At 45.1% G+C, this 17,470-nt stretch overlaps 1 protein-coding gene across 1 annotated transcript; it reads left to right on the top strand.

The window, feature by feature from the left end:
• The first annotated feature begins 1,997 nt into the window (after nt 1-1,997).
• Nucleotides 1,998-12,857, top strand: C1GALT1 (core 1 synthase, glycoprotein-N-acetylgalactosamine 3-beta-galactosyltransferase 1). Its single transcript, XM_065731231.1, has 4 exons — nt 1,998-2,095; nt 7,031-7,270; nt 8,046-8,713; nt 10,820-12,857. The coding sequence occupies exons 2-4, from the start codon at nt 7,048-7,050 to the stop codon at nt 11,027-11,029; spliced, it is 1,101 nt and encodes a 366-aa protein (XP_065587303.1). The 5' UTR covers nt 1,998-2,095; nt 7,031-7,047; the 3' UTR covers nt 11,030-12,857.
• The last annotated feature ends 4,613 nt before the right edge of the window (nt 12,858-17,470 follow it).

Here is a 17,470-nt window from a genome sequence, read left to right as displayed (position 1 = left end):
AGCAGTGACGAAGCATGATGGAACCGCTGCAAGCCTGAGTCAAAACAACAGTCAATGGAGTGGCAACATGATTTTCACATCACAGAAAACATTCAAGATGAAGCCCTCAGTTGGTAAAGTGATGCACACTGTCTTTTGGGATAGGAAAGGAACAATCCTTCTTGGTTTCCTAGAACTTAGAAAACCATCAACTCTGATCATTCCATCACAACGCTGACTAAGCCCAAGAGTCAGGCCTCTTAGCCTGCCTTTGCCCTGTCACCTTTTGGAAGCTTGCAGGAAACAGTCATGTTTATCTAGCTAGGGAAATTCCTCACTCTTTCCCTCATTTCTTGTATAATGCCATGAAGTGGCTAATTTCCTTGTAAATCAAATTACTTAACACCAATTCCCCACTCATTCATTCTCAGCATCATTTACACACTGCCAGAAGGGAAGAGGTGTGAATCTCATAATACTGCAATATTCCCATGGTACCAGTAGGTCCCCCATCACCGTTGGTTTTATCAGGAGCAGAGGACAAAGAAGCAGCACATTTATAAGAAAGGAACCATGGTGAAGCTTACCAGGCCTGCTACCCCTTCCTTCCCAGGCAGAGGGAATGGCTTTTCCCTCACACAGCCACCCAGCATCACACTTTGTTGCGTGGCTCGACAGAAGGTTTGTAGAGGTGTTTGCTACTGCTGCACATGCAGAGCACCTCCTTAGAGGAAGCACAGCTCTGCATGTTCCTTAACTCCAAGCTGTGGTTGCTCACCAATCCCTGAGGGGAAAAAAAAACCTGCTTCTGTGTGTGAAATGCAAATTCCTGCATACTGTGTTCAGTAGCCGTGATGCAGTGGCCGACCCCTGCCATTTGTTGAAGCAAACATTGTGCACACACCAACATTAACAGGCAGGCCATATCTGACCTTTGTTTAATTACAGCATGTTCCACCTTCGCTCTTTGAAATTCTCCTTTCAAATTAGCCTAAGAATAAGATAACTCAGTAAACAAGTCGGTGAAAAAGTATAGCACCTCATACACACGTGTATGCATTCATATGGGTATGATACACATAGGCCTGATCCTTGGCAGTAGCACTCCCACAATGCAAACCCAGACTTTCAGGTTTGCCAAGCAAAACGAAGCCGTGCATTCAATTCCATGGTATTAAATATCTGTAATAGACATATTACACTCATATTTAATTCATACTTTACTCACATTAAACTCTCACATAAACTCTGCCTATTTCAAAATGTTAAGGTACATCATGGATATGGGTGGACAGAACCCCATTCAGAATCTGACATGGCAAAAAGAGGAGGAAATGAGGAAACAAAGACACCTCTATCTCATCTGCTGCCTTTGCTAAACGTAGGTCGCTCCAAAAGTAACACCTCTTATTTATTCCCATGCAAAGTATACAAAGATACAAAGAGCACAGTAACACTGTTTGCTAGCGCAACTTCTCAGCTACAAAACACTATTTTTCAACCCAGCACCACCATTGGTTATGCATTCCTGCCAGTGATACACGTGAGCCCACATGCTGCGATCACAACCATCTTCGTGGCTGTCCTGAACAGGGTTTGTGTTTCACATCACCTTCCCCTCTGCTGAAACGCACCACCCGCTGCCTCACTGAGCTCACACCCACTCCTGGGGCTCTATAAACCTTCAGCAAGCGTCAGTGAAGGTCGGCGGGTGACATAAAATAGGAGGAAGTACTTTCAGAGCAGCCCTCGGAGTTCATGGCTGAATTTATTAACGCCAAACACTCAACCATCCTTAGGGAATGCGGCAGCGCGAGATCCCGAGCGGCAAGAGGAAGGTAACGGGGCTGTCCCATCGGCCGCTGCTTGCCACGACGCTCCTTCCACCTCCAGCTAAGGCGGCCACAAAGTGTTAAATGCGCGTGCCCCTGCCGGCCACGCCCACCGCCGGCGCTCGCCGTCCAATCAGCGCGCGGCGGGGCGGTGCAGGCCCCGCCCTCCGCCGTGTCCGCGGCGCGGCGCGACGAGCGGGGCGGAGGGATGGTGGCGGCGCGGCCGTGTGGCTGCGTGGGGGTCGCGCGGGTGGACGCGCGCCGGGCCCCCGGCGGCCGCTGAGGTGAGGGCAGCGCGGCGGAGTCGGGGCGCTCCGAGGGCGGCGCTGCGCGGCGGGAGCGCGGCGCGGGGGAGCGGCGCCGGGCCGGGGCCTGGCGGGGCACGGCGGCCTGCGGGGCGGGGCGGGGCCGCGGGCTGACCTGTTGCTGCGGGGCTGCAGAGCCCGGCGCCGTCCGCTCGCTCCATCAGTAAAGGCGCGCGGCGTGTGCGCTGGTCGTGTTTTCCTGGTTCGTCGGTGAAATCTTAAGCAAAATTGATGATGGGACGAGAGCTAGAGGGAAGGGACGTGCGAAACCATCCGGATCTCTGCTGCATTCTGTAGGGTTTTGAAACCGCAGATTCGTTTTTGAGTGTAGAATGCGTTTCCTCTTGAAACGGCGTCGGAAAGTTTAACGGTCTGCGTCTGATGGGACGCGTTAATTATAAGGTATCCGCCGTAAGCAGCTGGCAGAGCGAGGCCAGTGTTTTAGACCGTGTGCTGGAAGGCACATCGCCAGGAACACAAGGCAGCGCAGAGATGCAACGGCACCGGTGGGGGAACCATGGGGGAACCGTGAATCTCATTAGAGGAATTAGAGATTAATGGTTGTGCCTTGTCACAGGACAGCCATCGCCCCGCTGCCCAGGGTGTGACACACAGCACGTCAACAGGCTTCCTGGAACAGCTTACAGGGTTGAGAGGGGTAACTTTGAGAGGGGAGGGGATGCAGGAGGAGAGCATCTTGTGACTGTATAGAGCTTCTTACAGCTGCTTAGCGGAGGGACCAAAGGAAGGGAGCAAGGTGGTTTGCAACAGTTATGGGAAGATAGATGGAAAAGAGAGTAAAAAAAAGGCCCAGACAAGTGCAGTCCAATGCTGCTCAGTGTGTTTGTCTGGTCATGCTCTATGCCAGATTCCTGCAGCCTGTTCCTTTTTCTCGTTAAGCCCCATATCTAACTGTTCTCCTGGAAGAGAGGACTCTGTATTCATACACTCATACTGAAGTCACAGTGCCAGCAGCAGGAATTTTACTGGAAGCTGTAGGGGCCACTGTGACTGGAGAGAGAGAGGGAGGGTGTAAGTGCCACCAGCTGGGTTGGTGAGCTGGAGGGAGAAGAGCCTGTGTGTGTTGGCAGATCTTCCAGGGTGAGATTGCTGGTGAGCTGGCTGGTGAGTAGGACAAGGGGCTGGGGCCAAGTATGGTGCAACTGGGTGTAGACACGATGCTAGTGAGATGAGAGGATCTTTGAGCAGGAGGGAATGTGAAATTTGGAGGCCCATTGGAGCACGTGTGTGAGAGAGGTGACTGCATAGAAAGGGGTCCAGTGGCTGGGCACTGGGTAGGCTGAGCATCTGAGGCTGTTTAGCGGGTGGGGGATCTGTGGTGCACCCGTGGGGAGCTGGCACTGTGAACCTAGATGCGGGCTGAACCAGCAACGGGAGGGAGTCTGTGGGGAGACTGGCAGTTGCTGGGTTGATTTGAGTATGTAAGGCTGGTTCCTGCAGAGATCCACGTTGTGCGTCTGCCTGTATTTTGCACCAACAGACCTTTGTCCTGCTTGGCCAGGGGAGGGAACAGCATGAGGTGCTTGTGCATGTGTGCCATGCAGCCTTAGCCTTGCTGCTGCTGGGTCTGGCAGCACCCAACAGGTTAAAGTTACTCTTTCTGCAAGCTGATGATGCAGGAATCTCTGGTTCTCAAAGCTTAAATTTGAAGGCAGGCCTGCAGTGACTGCTAAGTTGTGATAGAGTTTTAAAACCTTTGTCGTTTTGGCTGATGTGAATAAGGCTATAAGGCTACTTACATGAGTGTGTAAGTAGATAAAGAGATTTGCTTAAGCTGCCATGATGTAGTAATGGAGCACAAGTGTAAGCTTATCATTATAGGGTGTGGTTTGTTTTCTTTTTTAATATCATCTCTTTTTGAAGTCAAAAGGAATGAAGATAGAAGTAGGAATAAAAATGGAGATCTTTTAGTGACCTAGTTCGTTCTGCCCTTATCTTTTCCTGCTCCATGTATCTCGCTCCTCAATAGATCCCTTTTTGGAAAAGAGTTACCACTCTTTTTTAGATTAGGAAGTGGGAGTGGGAGTGCTTGTCATCAGAAGAACTGCTGTCACTTTCAGTTACTGCTGCTGGCAAGTTAAAAGATGCTCCGTGTGTCAAATATCAACAGAGTATTAAAAACCAGAAGTAGTGTCCTGTTTGCTGCAGGAGTTGGAGTGTGTGGGTACAAATGCACGTACATGGTGGTCCGGTTTGTTGGCATGAAACTGTCCGAGTGATGAATGGATCATTCTAAATCAAAAACTGAATAATAATATTGATAATAATATTGAACAGTGAAATAGCTTTTTCTTCTAGAAGCTGCTGCAGCTACTTCGTGTGCATCCATGGATTATTTTTCCCCTTTTTAAATATGCTGAAGGAAGGCATTGTTTTATCCTGGCACTCTCCCTTTGTGCATTACCAGTTCTGAGGCGACCTTTGTGGTGGTACATGAGACAGTTAAAGCACAAAAAGATATTTTTAGTGCAGTAAGTACTTCGCAGAGTCATGGGCTGCTTCTGCGTGTGGGCTTTTCCTTATATTGTGGCCAGGGCAGGGTTGGAGGGCACATCGTTTCTGTCCTTTGGTTTTCTTTCCAAGTTTATGGCATGTAAGACACAGAAATAAAGCTAGACACATTAGTATGGCAATATATGATTAAAAACTGTATGTTGTGCCAATTCGTATTAAGGAATTAGAAGTCCTTAACAGCCACGAGTGTAATTACATGAATCTGGCACAGCCTTTTGACCTCTTGGTTTTAGTTCCGTGCTTTAAGTTGTGTTTCCAGTTTTGTTTCATTTTTTTCTGGCAGTGTGGAAAGAAAGCCATGTCAACGTTGCAGCTTCTTCCCTCTCAGGTGGGCCAGGTGCCCGTGCAGTCATCCTGCTGGCTTCTGGAGCTGCAGCCCAATGGGCACTCCTGCTTTCTGTCCTCTGCTTTCTGATCCTGAGAGGTCAGAGGGGCAGGAAGCAGTGTTCGGAGCGGGTGCTGCTGCAAAGTGAGCTTGCTCTGCAAGAGGCTTTTCACAGCATGTGAGGGAAGCAGGTGTGGGCTGGATGGGCTGTGCTGGTGGCAGCGGCACTTTGACCAGTGATTTCCAGAGGGAATTCAGGCTGTGATGAACATGGATACCTTTGCTTAGAAGCAGCTGTGTGCATGGGGCTCTTGGTAAGACGCGGCAGCGTCGGCTTTGTGGTCATCGCCGTGTTCTGCCCTACTGACAGTTGTAATGATGTAGATGAATTGCATTACAGACAGCAGAATACCAACTTGAAATATCATTTTTGCTGTAGTATTGACAAGTATCCAACAAGCTCTTTAGAGGACTGTCCCACCTTTAAAATGCGCAGAACAGAGGTCTCATTTTGGGGCTGACCTACTATGTTAGGAAAGCAGCAGCTGAAGGCGAATTCAAAGCAACCTGAATTGCACAGCATAGGAATGGTAAGGTGCCCTTTTAGCCAGGTTCACTGCAGTGTCAGGGAGCACTGCGACATTCCTGTTCCCTAATAGTTTCTGCCTTTGCTACTGTCTGTTTGCCTCAGACACATTTGCAATCCAGACCCTGGATGCAGATCCATCCTGATATCTCTTCCCCTAACTCTTCTGTACACCAGTAGTTCACTGTTGTCCCTCCTTGTGGTTGTTTTTCTTTGCGCTGTGGAGATGTTGATGTCACAGGAAGGCTGAAGGGTTTTGTGATAGAACATCTGAGCAGCTGATCGTGTACGAAGTACTGCTCCTGTTAAATCCTACCCTGCTGCTCTGTGCATTCCATCACCTTTCTTTGGCTCCCCACTGACTAAATTGTTTTCTGTCCCTTGATGTTAGGAATGATGCTAATGGAGGGAATGCTGTCAGCTCATTTGTAAGGTTCTGGCTTGACTCGAATACGTATTTAACTGTCTATGTTTCTGTGGCTTAGTCATGAGTTATTTGAACACATCTCAATCCCTTTCAAAGATGAAAAGGCCTCAGGCCTCCATGGCCTGGAATTGGTCTGCAGGTGCTTAATACATATAAATTAGTGGTTGATTTGGATGTAAAAAGCTCATTTTGTGTAGGCATAGATCTTGACTTTGTTTAACGTTATTACAACGCTAAGCCAAGTCCTTTTCTTTTTGAGAAGCATGGATGTGGCCAAAGCTTAGATTTTACATGACTGGAATACATGTTTTTTGATGTGTAGGAGTGACCTTGAGGCCGATATGCTTTATTCTGTTCCAAATGCCTTCTAAAAGGGAGTGTTTCCTTATTGAAATGTGGGTGTCCTCTTACTCTTCTTCTGGAAGTTTGTCCTCAGCACGCTTAAAAGAGGAAGGAAAACTGCCCTGTTTTGAGATTGGAACAGATTTAAAATAAGTTCTATGTCTGCTTGTATTTGGCATCTGTTTACAAATCCCTGTGATATTCTAACTGCTGAAGTACATCTCATGCTCACATGGTATCTTGACCTGTAGATTGCCTTGGGTCATCATCTCTCAGTTTGCTAAGACTCGGGTATAACATTTTTAAGCACAGTTTTCTGTGCTTAAAGAGAAGTGAACATGTATTACCATGTTACAGTTAAGATATTGCACCTTGAAGCATTCCTGTGCAAATGCTGTATCAGTATGGTTAAATAGGTGCTTTCTGTTGCATGTTCTGCCTGTCCTTTGTAATTTTCAGCTAGGCAGTGCACAGCTGGCCTTTAGCCCTAAATATGTGCATCTGTACATTTTATGTCACTATTTGCATTGCTCTTGTAGTTAGAATGCCATGCAAGCCCAGGGGGTCCGGATCAGAGTTAGATTTGAGATTTTTGCTTTAAGATGTTTCATCCTTGATTTCTTCCTGTGTGTTAGATCTGAGTCACGTGTTATGTTAAGCTGCTTCAGTCCTCACGTATTTTCCATTTGTTTCTGACAGTGTGTTACCTTCGGGAAATGGCCTCTTCTAAGTCTTTGATGAACCTTCTGACCTTCAGTTTTGGATCTGCGATAGGATTTTTTCTATGCTATCTCCTGTTTAGCATGATACTAGAAGAACAGGTTGAGATCCAACCTCGTATTCTTCACAATGATCCACATGGTCAACACTCAGAAGATACTGATAACAATCAGCTGCAAGGACAAATGAATTTCAATGCAGACTCTCGACAGCACAGAGGTATTTAGTTGCACCTGATTTATTATATAATAAGTACCTATTTCATGCACCACGAACTGCCAAGTATTTGTATGAATCATTTTCTTTCTGTTTGCCAGTGTTCAGGTTACATCTAAATAACTTTGTTCTCCTGAGGTCTACTGAATGGTGATTTTATTTGTTGACATTACACTCGTGATTTTTCCACTTTCCCTTTGGAGCCTTTGCTAGGCAGGTATTTTTGTTAGCTTCGGAGATGTGATGGAATTGCTTTTCAGCTTTAAGGGGATAGTTGTGGACCATTTCTAACATCTGATCTAACCTCTCAATAAACCTATTAGGAAAAAAAAAGGATGAGTGCCTCCCTGGGCCCTCTTTGCCTTGCTGATTGCATGGCAATCCACAAGACTCACTACTGTTCTCGGTTAGAAACAGAGGAATTCTGTTGCACTTTTAATTTTTTAAGAAGGTAAACCCTTCTGATATTTCAGGCACACTTTTACATTTGACCCATCTAATTACGACTTCATTCTCAATCCTAAATTGCACTGTGATGCATTTACTTCACAAGGCGTTAATAAGTAATTTATTTTCTAAAGGTACTTAAACTGTAAGCTTTGTAAGAAAACTTTGCAAATGTTTTGCTTGTAGTCGTAGAAAACTGTTGGAAAGAAAACTGATCTGTTCTTGGTAAGGTTGGACAGTAATATTTAGAGTGTCTGGGGAGAGCTTCCTCTCCTGTATGTATTACTGCTCACTCAAATCTAACGTTTGGGAATTCTCTTCTTTTTTTCAGATGAGAATAAAAAAGTTGCAGATGGACTCTATCAGAAGGTGAAAATACTTTGTTGGGTCATGACTGGACCTCAAAATCTAGAGAAGAAAGCTAGACATGTTAAAGCAACCTGGGCCCAACGTTGCAATAAGATACTTTTTATGAGCTCTGAGGAAAATAAAGACTTCCCAACGGTGGGCTTAGAAACCAAAGAAGGCAGGGACCAACTTTACTGGAAGACTATAAAAGCTTTTCAGTATGTTTATGACCATTATTTTGATGATGCTGATTGGTTCATGAAAGCAGATGATGATACGTATGTTGTATTGGACAATTTAAGATGGCTTCTTTCAAAATACAGTCCCGAGCAACCAATATACTTTGGAAGAAGGTTTAAGCCTTATGTGAAACAGGGCTACATGAGTGGAGGAGCAGGGTATGTTCTAAGCAAAGAAGCTCTGAAAAGATTTGTTACTGCTTTTAAAACCAACAAATGCTCTCATAGTTCCTCTATTGAAGACCTAGCGCTAGGAAAGTGCATGGAGATCATTAATGTAGAAGCAGGAGATTCTAGGGATACAAGTGGTAGGGAAACCTTTCATCCCTTTGTTCCAGAACATCTCTTAATCAGAGGATACCTACCAAAAACATTCTGGTACTGGAATTACAATTACTACCCTGCTGTAGAGGTAAGTATTTAGGAATTTGGCACACATTCCACAACGTATGTCTTACCATGATAGACATTTTAATGGCAGCTAAATGTATTTTAGAAGAGAAAATTTTGTTGTGCCATTGTTAGATACACCTGTGTTAAATACAGTAATCATCTGCTAAACCTGATGCTAAGTGATGAATGTTCTGAAAGAGCTAGTCAATCTTGAATTACTGTTACTATTTTGCTATGCTGTGCGGACAGAAAGAAATGATGAAATCTTCAGAGGTTTGACTGGTGTCATCACTGCTGTGTTGCTAGCAAGTTTACTTGCAAAGTTACCGTTCTGTTTTGTAGTACAATGTCACTGTCTCCTCCAGTCTCAACGACTGCTGTGCAACAGGAAGCAAGTTCACTGAGGTTCATTGCAAGGCAGCGTATTAAAAAAAATAATAGTTGTTTCTTATGTTTTCATCATCAGCTTCCTTATCCTTCAGACTGTTTTTATTTTAGTTGGAAGGGACCTCTGAGGGCCACCTAGTCCAACAACCCTGCAATGAACAGGGGCACCACAGCTAGATCAGGTTGCCCAGGGCATGGTCCTGCCTTGCCTTGAAAGTCTCCAGGGACAGAGCATCAACCACATCACTAGGCAGCCTGTTCAGTGCCTCATCACCCTCACTGTAAAAGATTTTATCCTTATATGTAACCAAAGCCTACCCTTTTTGAGCTTCAAACCATTTCCCGCTGTTCTGTCACCACAGGCCCTGCTAAAGAGTCTGTCCCCATCTTTCCTGTAGCTCCCCTTTAGGTACTGAAAGGCCGCTCTCAGGTCACCTCTCAGCATTCTCTTCTCCATGCTGAACAGCCCCAGCTCTCAGCCTGTCCTCATAGAAGTGTTCCATCTCTGTCTCTCCTGTACTGAGGACTTCACATCTGGGCACAGTACTCCGGGTGAGTCCTCACCGGCACAGAGCAGAGAGACAGGAGCATCTCCCTCACCCTGCTGCCACGCTTCTTTGGATGCAGCCCAGGATACAGCTGGCTTTCTGGGCTGCAAGGGGACACTGCTGACTCACATCCATTTGCCATCTACCAGCACCCCCAGGTCTTTTCCAGCAGCACTGTGCTCAATCCCTCAATCCGTCGCTTTGTATTGGTAATGAGGGTTGCCTTGACCCATGTACGAGACCTTGCACTTGGTTTTGTTGAACCTTATGAGGTTCACCTGGGCCCGCTGCTCAGCCTTTCTAGGTCCCTCTGGATGGCATCCCATCCCTCGGGTGTGTTGGCTGCACTCCACAGCTTGGTGTCATCAGCAAAGTTGCTGACAGTGTCGAAGTCACTGATGAAGATATGAATGATTATCAGCCCCGGCACTGACTGCTGGGGGACACACTTGTACCTAATTTTGGCTGACTCCTCTTAAATTAAGATTCCAACATGAGTCTTAGTTTTGTTCAACCATTTGATCTTTCATAGGAAAAATAGTCATTTTTCATTTAGATTTTTGCATATATTCATTTATCACACACTCACAGGGTTACGGTAAGTAATGTCTGCAAGCTGAGCTGATGCTAGTTAAAAACGTTATGTAAATGCTCTTCAAAATGCTTAGTAATGACAATGAAATTAATAATCTGAAATCAATAAAATAATACTTCCAAACTGTGTAGGGCACTGACAGCTTTACCAGTCTGTGCAGTGCCTGAACACACACGTGTGCTCCTTTGTCACATTCCCTCTGTGTGAAAGATGGCACAAGTAACAAGCATGTGTTGATTCATATAGAAGTGCAGTATACTTGTACCTGCGTGCTGCTGCCTGCTTCCTTTTTATGAAGTATGTAAAAGCAAGAAATGCCCTCTGGTGTTAAGTGCAGGCAGCAAGTTTCTCCACTGGCTTGATTACAGAGGCCAAAGGCTGTCCGTTTCTGTGTTAGCAAAGATGCTTTGGCAAATGTTCCTGATGGATCCATTGCCTAATGCTGAGCTTTGAAATAAATACATGAATGATGAAAGTGATTTATTTTCTTTTTCCAGGAAGTCAAAGGTGTGTTTGAATGCTTCCTACTTCTATCTTTAATCCATGGCATGCTCTGGAATTGTTGCTGATGATTTTGACTTGTTTTGTGTTTTAGGGCCCTGGATGCTGCTCCGACCTTGCAGTTTCATTTCACTATGTCGATTCCATGACTATGTATCACTTGGAGTATTTGGTTTATCACCTCCGGCCGTATGGGTATTTGTATCGGTACAATCCTGATTCAGCAAAGAGTCTGGAGGAGCACAGCAAACACGGAGCACTAGAGGATAATCCAAAGCTAAAGCAGAAAACTTCTGAGGATTAATTGGACCTGGAAGGAAACTGAAAGAAGCCAGTCCGGTGAATAAGAGTCTTCTCAAACTCCTGCATGAAGCTTGTGGACTAGGATTGTCTGTGGTGATTCGTATTTCAAAAATCACATGGTGGCAGTACTACTAGTCAGTGTCTGGGCACAAAAGGGTTCAGTGTCTGTTTGGGATAGCGTGACATTGCTCACCTACTCACAAAGCTTTTGGGCCCTAGAACTGGGAAACAGGAGGCGGTTCTGAATCGCTAGTCCCTAGAAGGACTCATGTAAAAGCAGAGTGGACAGATTCAAAGATAATCAGACAGTATTTTTTTTCTCTTCCAAATGTTCTGTTAGGTGAGTTCTTAATGCAGGAAATCTGATGTAGCACGAATGCTTCATGATATTTTTCTCCAGTATTCTCAGTATTCTGAAGTTATGTGTGCATGTTGCCCTATAAGGAAGTGAGAAGGGTGAAAAATAGAGCCTCAAATCTGCTTTGCCTTAATGACAGTCTGGTTGGTAAGAACAGAGATGCACCTCAGTGATTAATTTCTGAATTATTTCAGAAATTAAGTTCACTGCTATGAATTATTTAGAATTTTTACTGTAAATCTTTGTTGCACAGAACAGTATGAAGTTAGATCATTGCTGTCTTAGGGAGAAATCCAGGGATAGTTATTACTGTTCGAATTACTGAGGTAATGTGAGGAGACTGTTTGCCCATGGCTTTTTTTTAAATCAGTTTACCTCTTGGTTAAATGGATATATAAATTCATCTCAGAATTTGGTGAGCTCAAGATGCGTTTTCATATGAAAGCTCTTCTCCTCTGTTCCATTTTCTCTGTGAATCAGAAAGGTTAGTACATTAGCAAAGCTGTGGTGGCATATAGTGATTTGTTTTCAGCCAGCATTAGAGTTAGTTCATTTCTCCTTAATGTTCCCATTACTGTACTTGGAGATAGTGAAGCTACCTTATTCATTAGTGTTATACAGATACAAACCCGTACTGTTTTCAAACAGCGACAGAGCTGATTTGACTGCTTGGCTTCAAGTACTTAATTTCCCTTTTCTGAACTTTTTTTCTTCTCCATTCTTAAAATTTCTTCACATTTGTTTCTTGTTGCTTCCTTCAGAACAAAGTTTCAGGTTATCCCTGTTTCACTCTTGTGAAGCTCAAGTATATAGTTGTTCAGGTAACCCAGCCTGAATGCAGGTATCTGAATTTCAGAGTGTATTAATCTCTCCACTGCTTTATGAGTATCTCTGCCTCGTGACTGAAAACACTTCCTTGGTGTGGAACAAAACAGTTTTAATTGAAGAATTTTCAGAAGTCAAGTCTGTTTTTTACATGTACAACACAAAACATTGCGGTTTTTGCTTGGAGTTGAGTGAATAGTGCGGTTCAGGGGACGGGGTTAAGCTTGACATGCCTTTATTCCACACTCAGACAAAATTTCTTCCTCTTTTTAGCATTTTTCACCTTCATCATATTGATGAATTTGGACATAACCTGATTACCTCCAGTCATTGCTTTGGAAAGGGCACATACCGATAGCAGGCAGCCTTATTTACTACTGCTGTCCTTCAGGGTGTTCCTGAGAGAGGATGTTACCATACAGTACTGGAACTTAATTTTTTCCAAAGATAGTTCTCACACAGGTCGGGGTTCTGTCTGTGGTCCAGTCGTAATGTCATGACTTCTTTTCTGACCATTGCTCTGCAGCGTAACGGCGACTACTTAATTCTGTTGGTCTTTCATGTGAAGGGTTCTCCGAAATACTGAAAGAGATGAGCTTTATTTTATGTTAACTGACGTAGAAAAAGGCAAAAGCCTCCAGTTTGCTCTAGCCAGAGGGGTGCTCGTCCACAGAACCTGATCTTAGTTACATGCTTCCTTCTGTGAGCTGAATGTGTATCCCGTGTGCCACACAAACAGTGAGACTGTGAGATCCGTGTGCTGCTGATAACTGGTGGCATTGTTCAAACCTGCAATTACAAGTTCTGGAATACATAAGGAAACGATAGAATGAGATAAAGATCCCTGATTTAATCCCTCTGCCTTTCCTCAGCGGCAGTTCTGGTGGCTGTGTGCTACCCAGCTGTGGTTGAGGGCTGGGCAGGGCCTCCAGAGGAATGGAGGAGCTACTGCCATGTGACAAGGACACGGGGTGTCCAGAGAAGTAAGAGCAGCCTTCTCTTCCAGTGCTCACTCTTGCTTTGTTTTCAAGCGTTCCTGCTCCCTGTGATGTTATTTCTTTGGCCTTTCTGGAAGTACTGCAAAGAAGTACAAAAACTGTTTTCCTGTCGGTATCCAAGCAGGCTGGAAGGAGTACTGACTTTCCGTTCTGATAGAAAGCTGCTGCTCTCTGCTCTCTGTTAAATTGTACTGTAGCAATGAGCTGCTAACTCCTGAAGTAATCAGTTTGCATCTCACTCTTCAGAAGCTTAAGCGGACAAGGTTGTTTTGCTTTGATGGGAGTATGTATTCAAATCTCTTTTTCTTTACGTATTCCTGTTTGTTCTGCTATGTTTCCAGTGGGTCACTGGTACACTGCAGTGCACCGTTTGCTGTGCAAGAAGGGCTTTTGGCTTTGCACGACTGAGAACAATGTGTGTGATTTCTCTGATGTCCTTGCTACTGTGGCTGATAGTGCACACACAGACGAACATAGATCCTTCAGTACAGCACAATGTGTGAAGGCTGCTTTGTCCTTTTCCTGACAAGAAAAGCTTCTGTGGGATTCCAAAGGCGTAATTTGCTTTAGTTTACCATACTGTATTTAAAATGCTCCAGAAATATCGTTAATGCTCTTTAAAAAAATAAACTGAAATGAATATTGCTGCTGGACGGTATATTCCACTTAAAACCTGTGAATGTGTCAGTTTGCAGTTAGAGGCTGTGGTGTCCCTGCTGAGTGGTGTAAGGTGGTGACTTGTCTGGACTGAGCGCCGTAAGATTTGTTTCTGAAGTACCTTTTTGAAGTGCCTTTGACCAATTTTTAGCATCAAGATTAAGTTCAGAACTGAATAAATGAAATAAGTTATCTCACATATGCTACGTGTCTGTCTTCATTTGCCCACCCTCTGTGCCAGTAGTGTAGCAGCACGATGGAGTGTAAAGAAAATATTCTCCTTTATTGTTTTGGTGGGTGCAGGAAAGTTGCAAAGCCTCATGCTTGCCAAGTTTTCTGGTATGTGTGCTGCTAGCAAGTAGCAAGCTACATAGAACACTTCATTTAAAGCAAACGTTGAATTATCAGTGGTGCTAGCACTAGATGATAGAGTCACAGAATTGTAGGGTTGGAAAGGACCTCCAGAGATCATCAAGTCCAACCCCTCTGCCAGAGCTTCTCCCTAGCCCAGCTTGCACAGGTAGGCATCCAGGCGGGTCTTGAACATCTCCAGAGGAGACTCCACCACCTCTGTTCCACAGGAGCAAACCGTTCCTTCACTGTGCTGATTTTCAGCGTCTCCATGTCCTTACAGCATCCACAGTGAAGTGGCTGTAGCTGATGGATAAAGCAATGTTGGTCAAAGCACGGCACACTTGACAGGAAATGCCACCTTGTTCTGGGAGCTTTATTCTCTCTGTGTAACTCTTCTGCAAGAACGTTGTTAAGTCATGCTTTCTAACCTAACTCTTATCTGCTTGTGCAAAATAAAAGTCATCAGGATCGATTGTTCTGTGGATGCATAAAGGAAACTTCTTTGTGAAATATTGTTTGTCGGCTCAGTTGGTGCAGGCACAGCACGGCTGTGTTTCATTACCATCAGCACTGTAACAGATCTGGTGCTACAAGAAAGCTGGGGTGCTGCTGCCAGGGAAAACTGTTTTCTGTGTGGAGCTTTGCTTTGCTTTGCATGCTTTCTGTTACTGTTCTGTTTTTTTTTTTTGTTTTTTTTTGTTTTGTTTTGTTTTGTTTTTTCATATGTAGCAGATGCTGCATCTTTGATAACCAGAACTTGTAAAGATAGAAGCGAATCAACATTAAACAAAGGCAAGCTCTCATAACCTGTTCCCTTACAGAAAGCTCTGCCGGCTCAAGGGAATTTTCTGGGCTGCTTTTCTCTGTGCTGATGCAAGTTAAAAAGAAATTGAAATCAATATTTTCCGGCCGTGGACTGAAGGCTTTCTGAGTGCAGGGAGGGTGCACTCGTGCATTGCTGGTTCCAGTGCTGAGCCAAACTCCAGTGTCCCAGTTCCACCAGGGGCTTCTGTAATGTGTCATAGTGCTCTTGGGATGAAAAAGTCAATTATTCTGCACATTCAGGGTGCTACCTTCTCTTGGAGGGCTCGTGCCTGCAGCTGGGTTGTCATTTTCATGCTTCAGGTGCCTGTGGCCTGCTTCAGGTCTGGGTGCAAAACATTATGCTGCCATTGGTGAGGTTAGTGACCTACAAACTGTTGAAATCAGCCTGTCCAAATGAGCCACTACCAAAGCAAGAGTCAACCTGAGAGTTACAGATACGGAATCTGAGTAAAATATGACAAAAAAGACAGGGATCTCCTGGAAGGAGGCCGGTGGAGGGAATTATGAGGAAAGGCTGAGAGACCTGGGTTTGTTCAGCCTTGAAAGAAGAAGACTCAGAGGGGATCTGAACCATGTCTATAAATATCTAAGGAGCAGGAGGCAAAGGGATGAGGCTGGACTCTTCTCTGCAGTGTATGGTGATAGGATGAGGAGAAATGGCCACAAACTGAAGCATAGGAAGTTCTGCACAAATGTGTGTGGGAACTTCTTCACAGTGCAGTGACGGAGCAGTGGCACAGCTGCACAGAGAGGTGGTGGAGTCTCCTTCTCTGGAGATGTTCCAGTCCCACCTGGACGCCTACCTGTGCAACCTGGGCTAGGGAGCTGCTTTGGCAGGGGGTTGGACTCAGTGATCTCTGGAGGTCCCTTCCAACCCTTACAATTCTGTGATTCTGATACTGTAACTTAGTTCACCTGCAAACCTGGTCAGTATGTCCTGCTCTGTTCCACCCCCAATTTTCAGTTCTCCCTGAATTCTTCATAGCCTCACGTTGAAGTCTCTGCTCTTCCTCCTCTCAGAACTGACCAAAAGGACTTTGAATTTAATTTGTCTTAGTACCCTGCACCTTTAAGAGCTTAGGCTTTGATTTATTCCTTTTGTTATTGCACTTGATTTCTTGAGGAATCATCAGAACACAGCACTGTTAAATGTTATCTCCTCCTCTCTGCCCTGGAGATGGAGAGCATGACATCAAAGATTAAAATGAACTTGCAGGCAAACCCTGGATAGAAATTGAAACAAATAGATGTCTGTGTAGTTGTGGTAGTTGTGGTGGTGGTGTTTTAATGAATAACCGTTGTCTCCAAACTCCCTACTGCTGTAGTCTGGCACCCTGCAGGGAACACCACACCTGGAGGTCTGATGCTTTTCCAGCACAGAACAGTACTCCACCAGCACCGGCAGCTCCGGTGTTTATCACTGAAAACAGCAAGTGCCACATGTTCCACCGTGGATTCTGTTGAAACCATAGCTCTGAAACAGCACTCGTGTTCCAAGGGCAGGGAGGGCCGTCATACTGTGGTGGTGTACTCACACAGAGCACCCAGAGACTTCTTGTCAGATGGAGAGACTTTGCTAATAGCTTGCTAGCTATTACGTTGCTGCTTCCCTCATACGAGAGTATTATATGATCTCATCCACAACACATTTCTAAAATCAATTTATAAATATGTGTTTGAGAGGCAGAGCTCTCCTGTTCAGCAGCTGGCAGAGGTTCAGTGTAAGCAATCAAGTCTTTGTTCCCTTTTGCCACTGTTATCTCATTTTTAGCAGGCAATAGGCAGCGTCTGTTTACCCAGGAGCATTTGTTGCCCCTCTAATTGCACACTTCCTGCTTTCAGAGCTGCTCCCTTAGCAGCTATGCTGGGGTTTATGGCCTTTATCTTTGTTAGCCTTCAAAGGTACATTTAATGCATCGTGTTCGGTCCAAGTATTGTTCACAACCTCTAAAAGCAGAAGTTGTCTCACCAAACTTCCATCTGAATGTTTACAAATTTCAGCCTATCACAGTGGGAGAGATCTCCTGCATCAGCTGTATCATCTTGCTTTAAAGCCACCACTACGAAAACAACATTCAGTCTTCCTAGCATCTCCTAAGTGAACTTAAGGAGTACAAGTGACGTGGGTGTCCCATGCTGATAAATCCTCTGGTATCTTCAATCCCGAATCACTTTGTCAGCATTGCAGGGGATGTGACAGCACCTGCAGGCTTTCCTTGCTCTCCCAGGTGCTACTACCCCAGCTCTGCAGCCATATCCTCTCCCTTCTGCCTCTGGCAGGGCCGAGCTGTGCCCCCCTCCCTGCTTAGAGCTCCCAGGTTGCTTTCCACATCCCCCTTTCCTTCCAGAGGAGCAGGATATCCTGGTAGGAATTCTACCCATTGTTCTGACTGCTGCTATGCAAACTTTGGCTTTTATGACCAAT

The sequence above is a fragment of the Cyrtonyx montezumae genome, unplaced genomic scaffold, assembly GCF_038088225.1.
Source record: "Cyrtonyx montezumae isolate F1298 unplaced genomic scaffold, pur_monq_1.0 scaffold_14, whole genome shotgun sequence".
Classification (NCBI taxonomy): domain Eukaryota; kingdom Metazoa; phylum Chordata; class Aves; order Galliformes; family Odontophoridae; genus Cyrtonyx; species Cyrtonyx montezumae.
The sequence above is the reverse complement of the archived record's forward strand: the minus strand, read 5'-3'. Positions and strand labels throughout refer to the sequence as shown.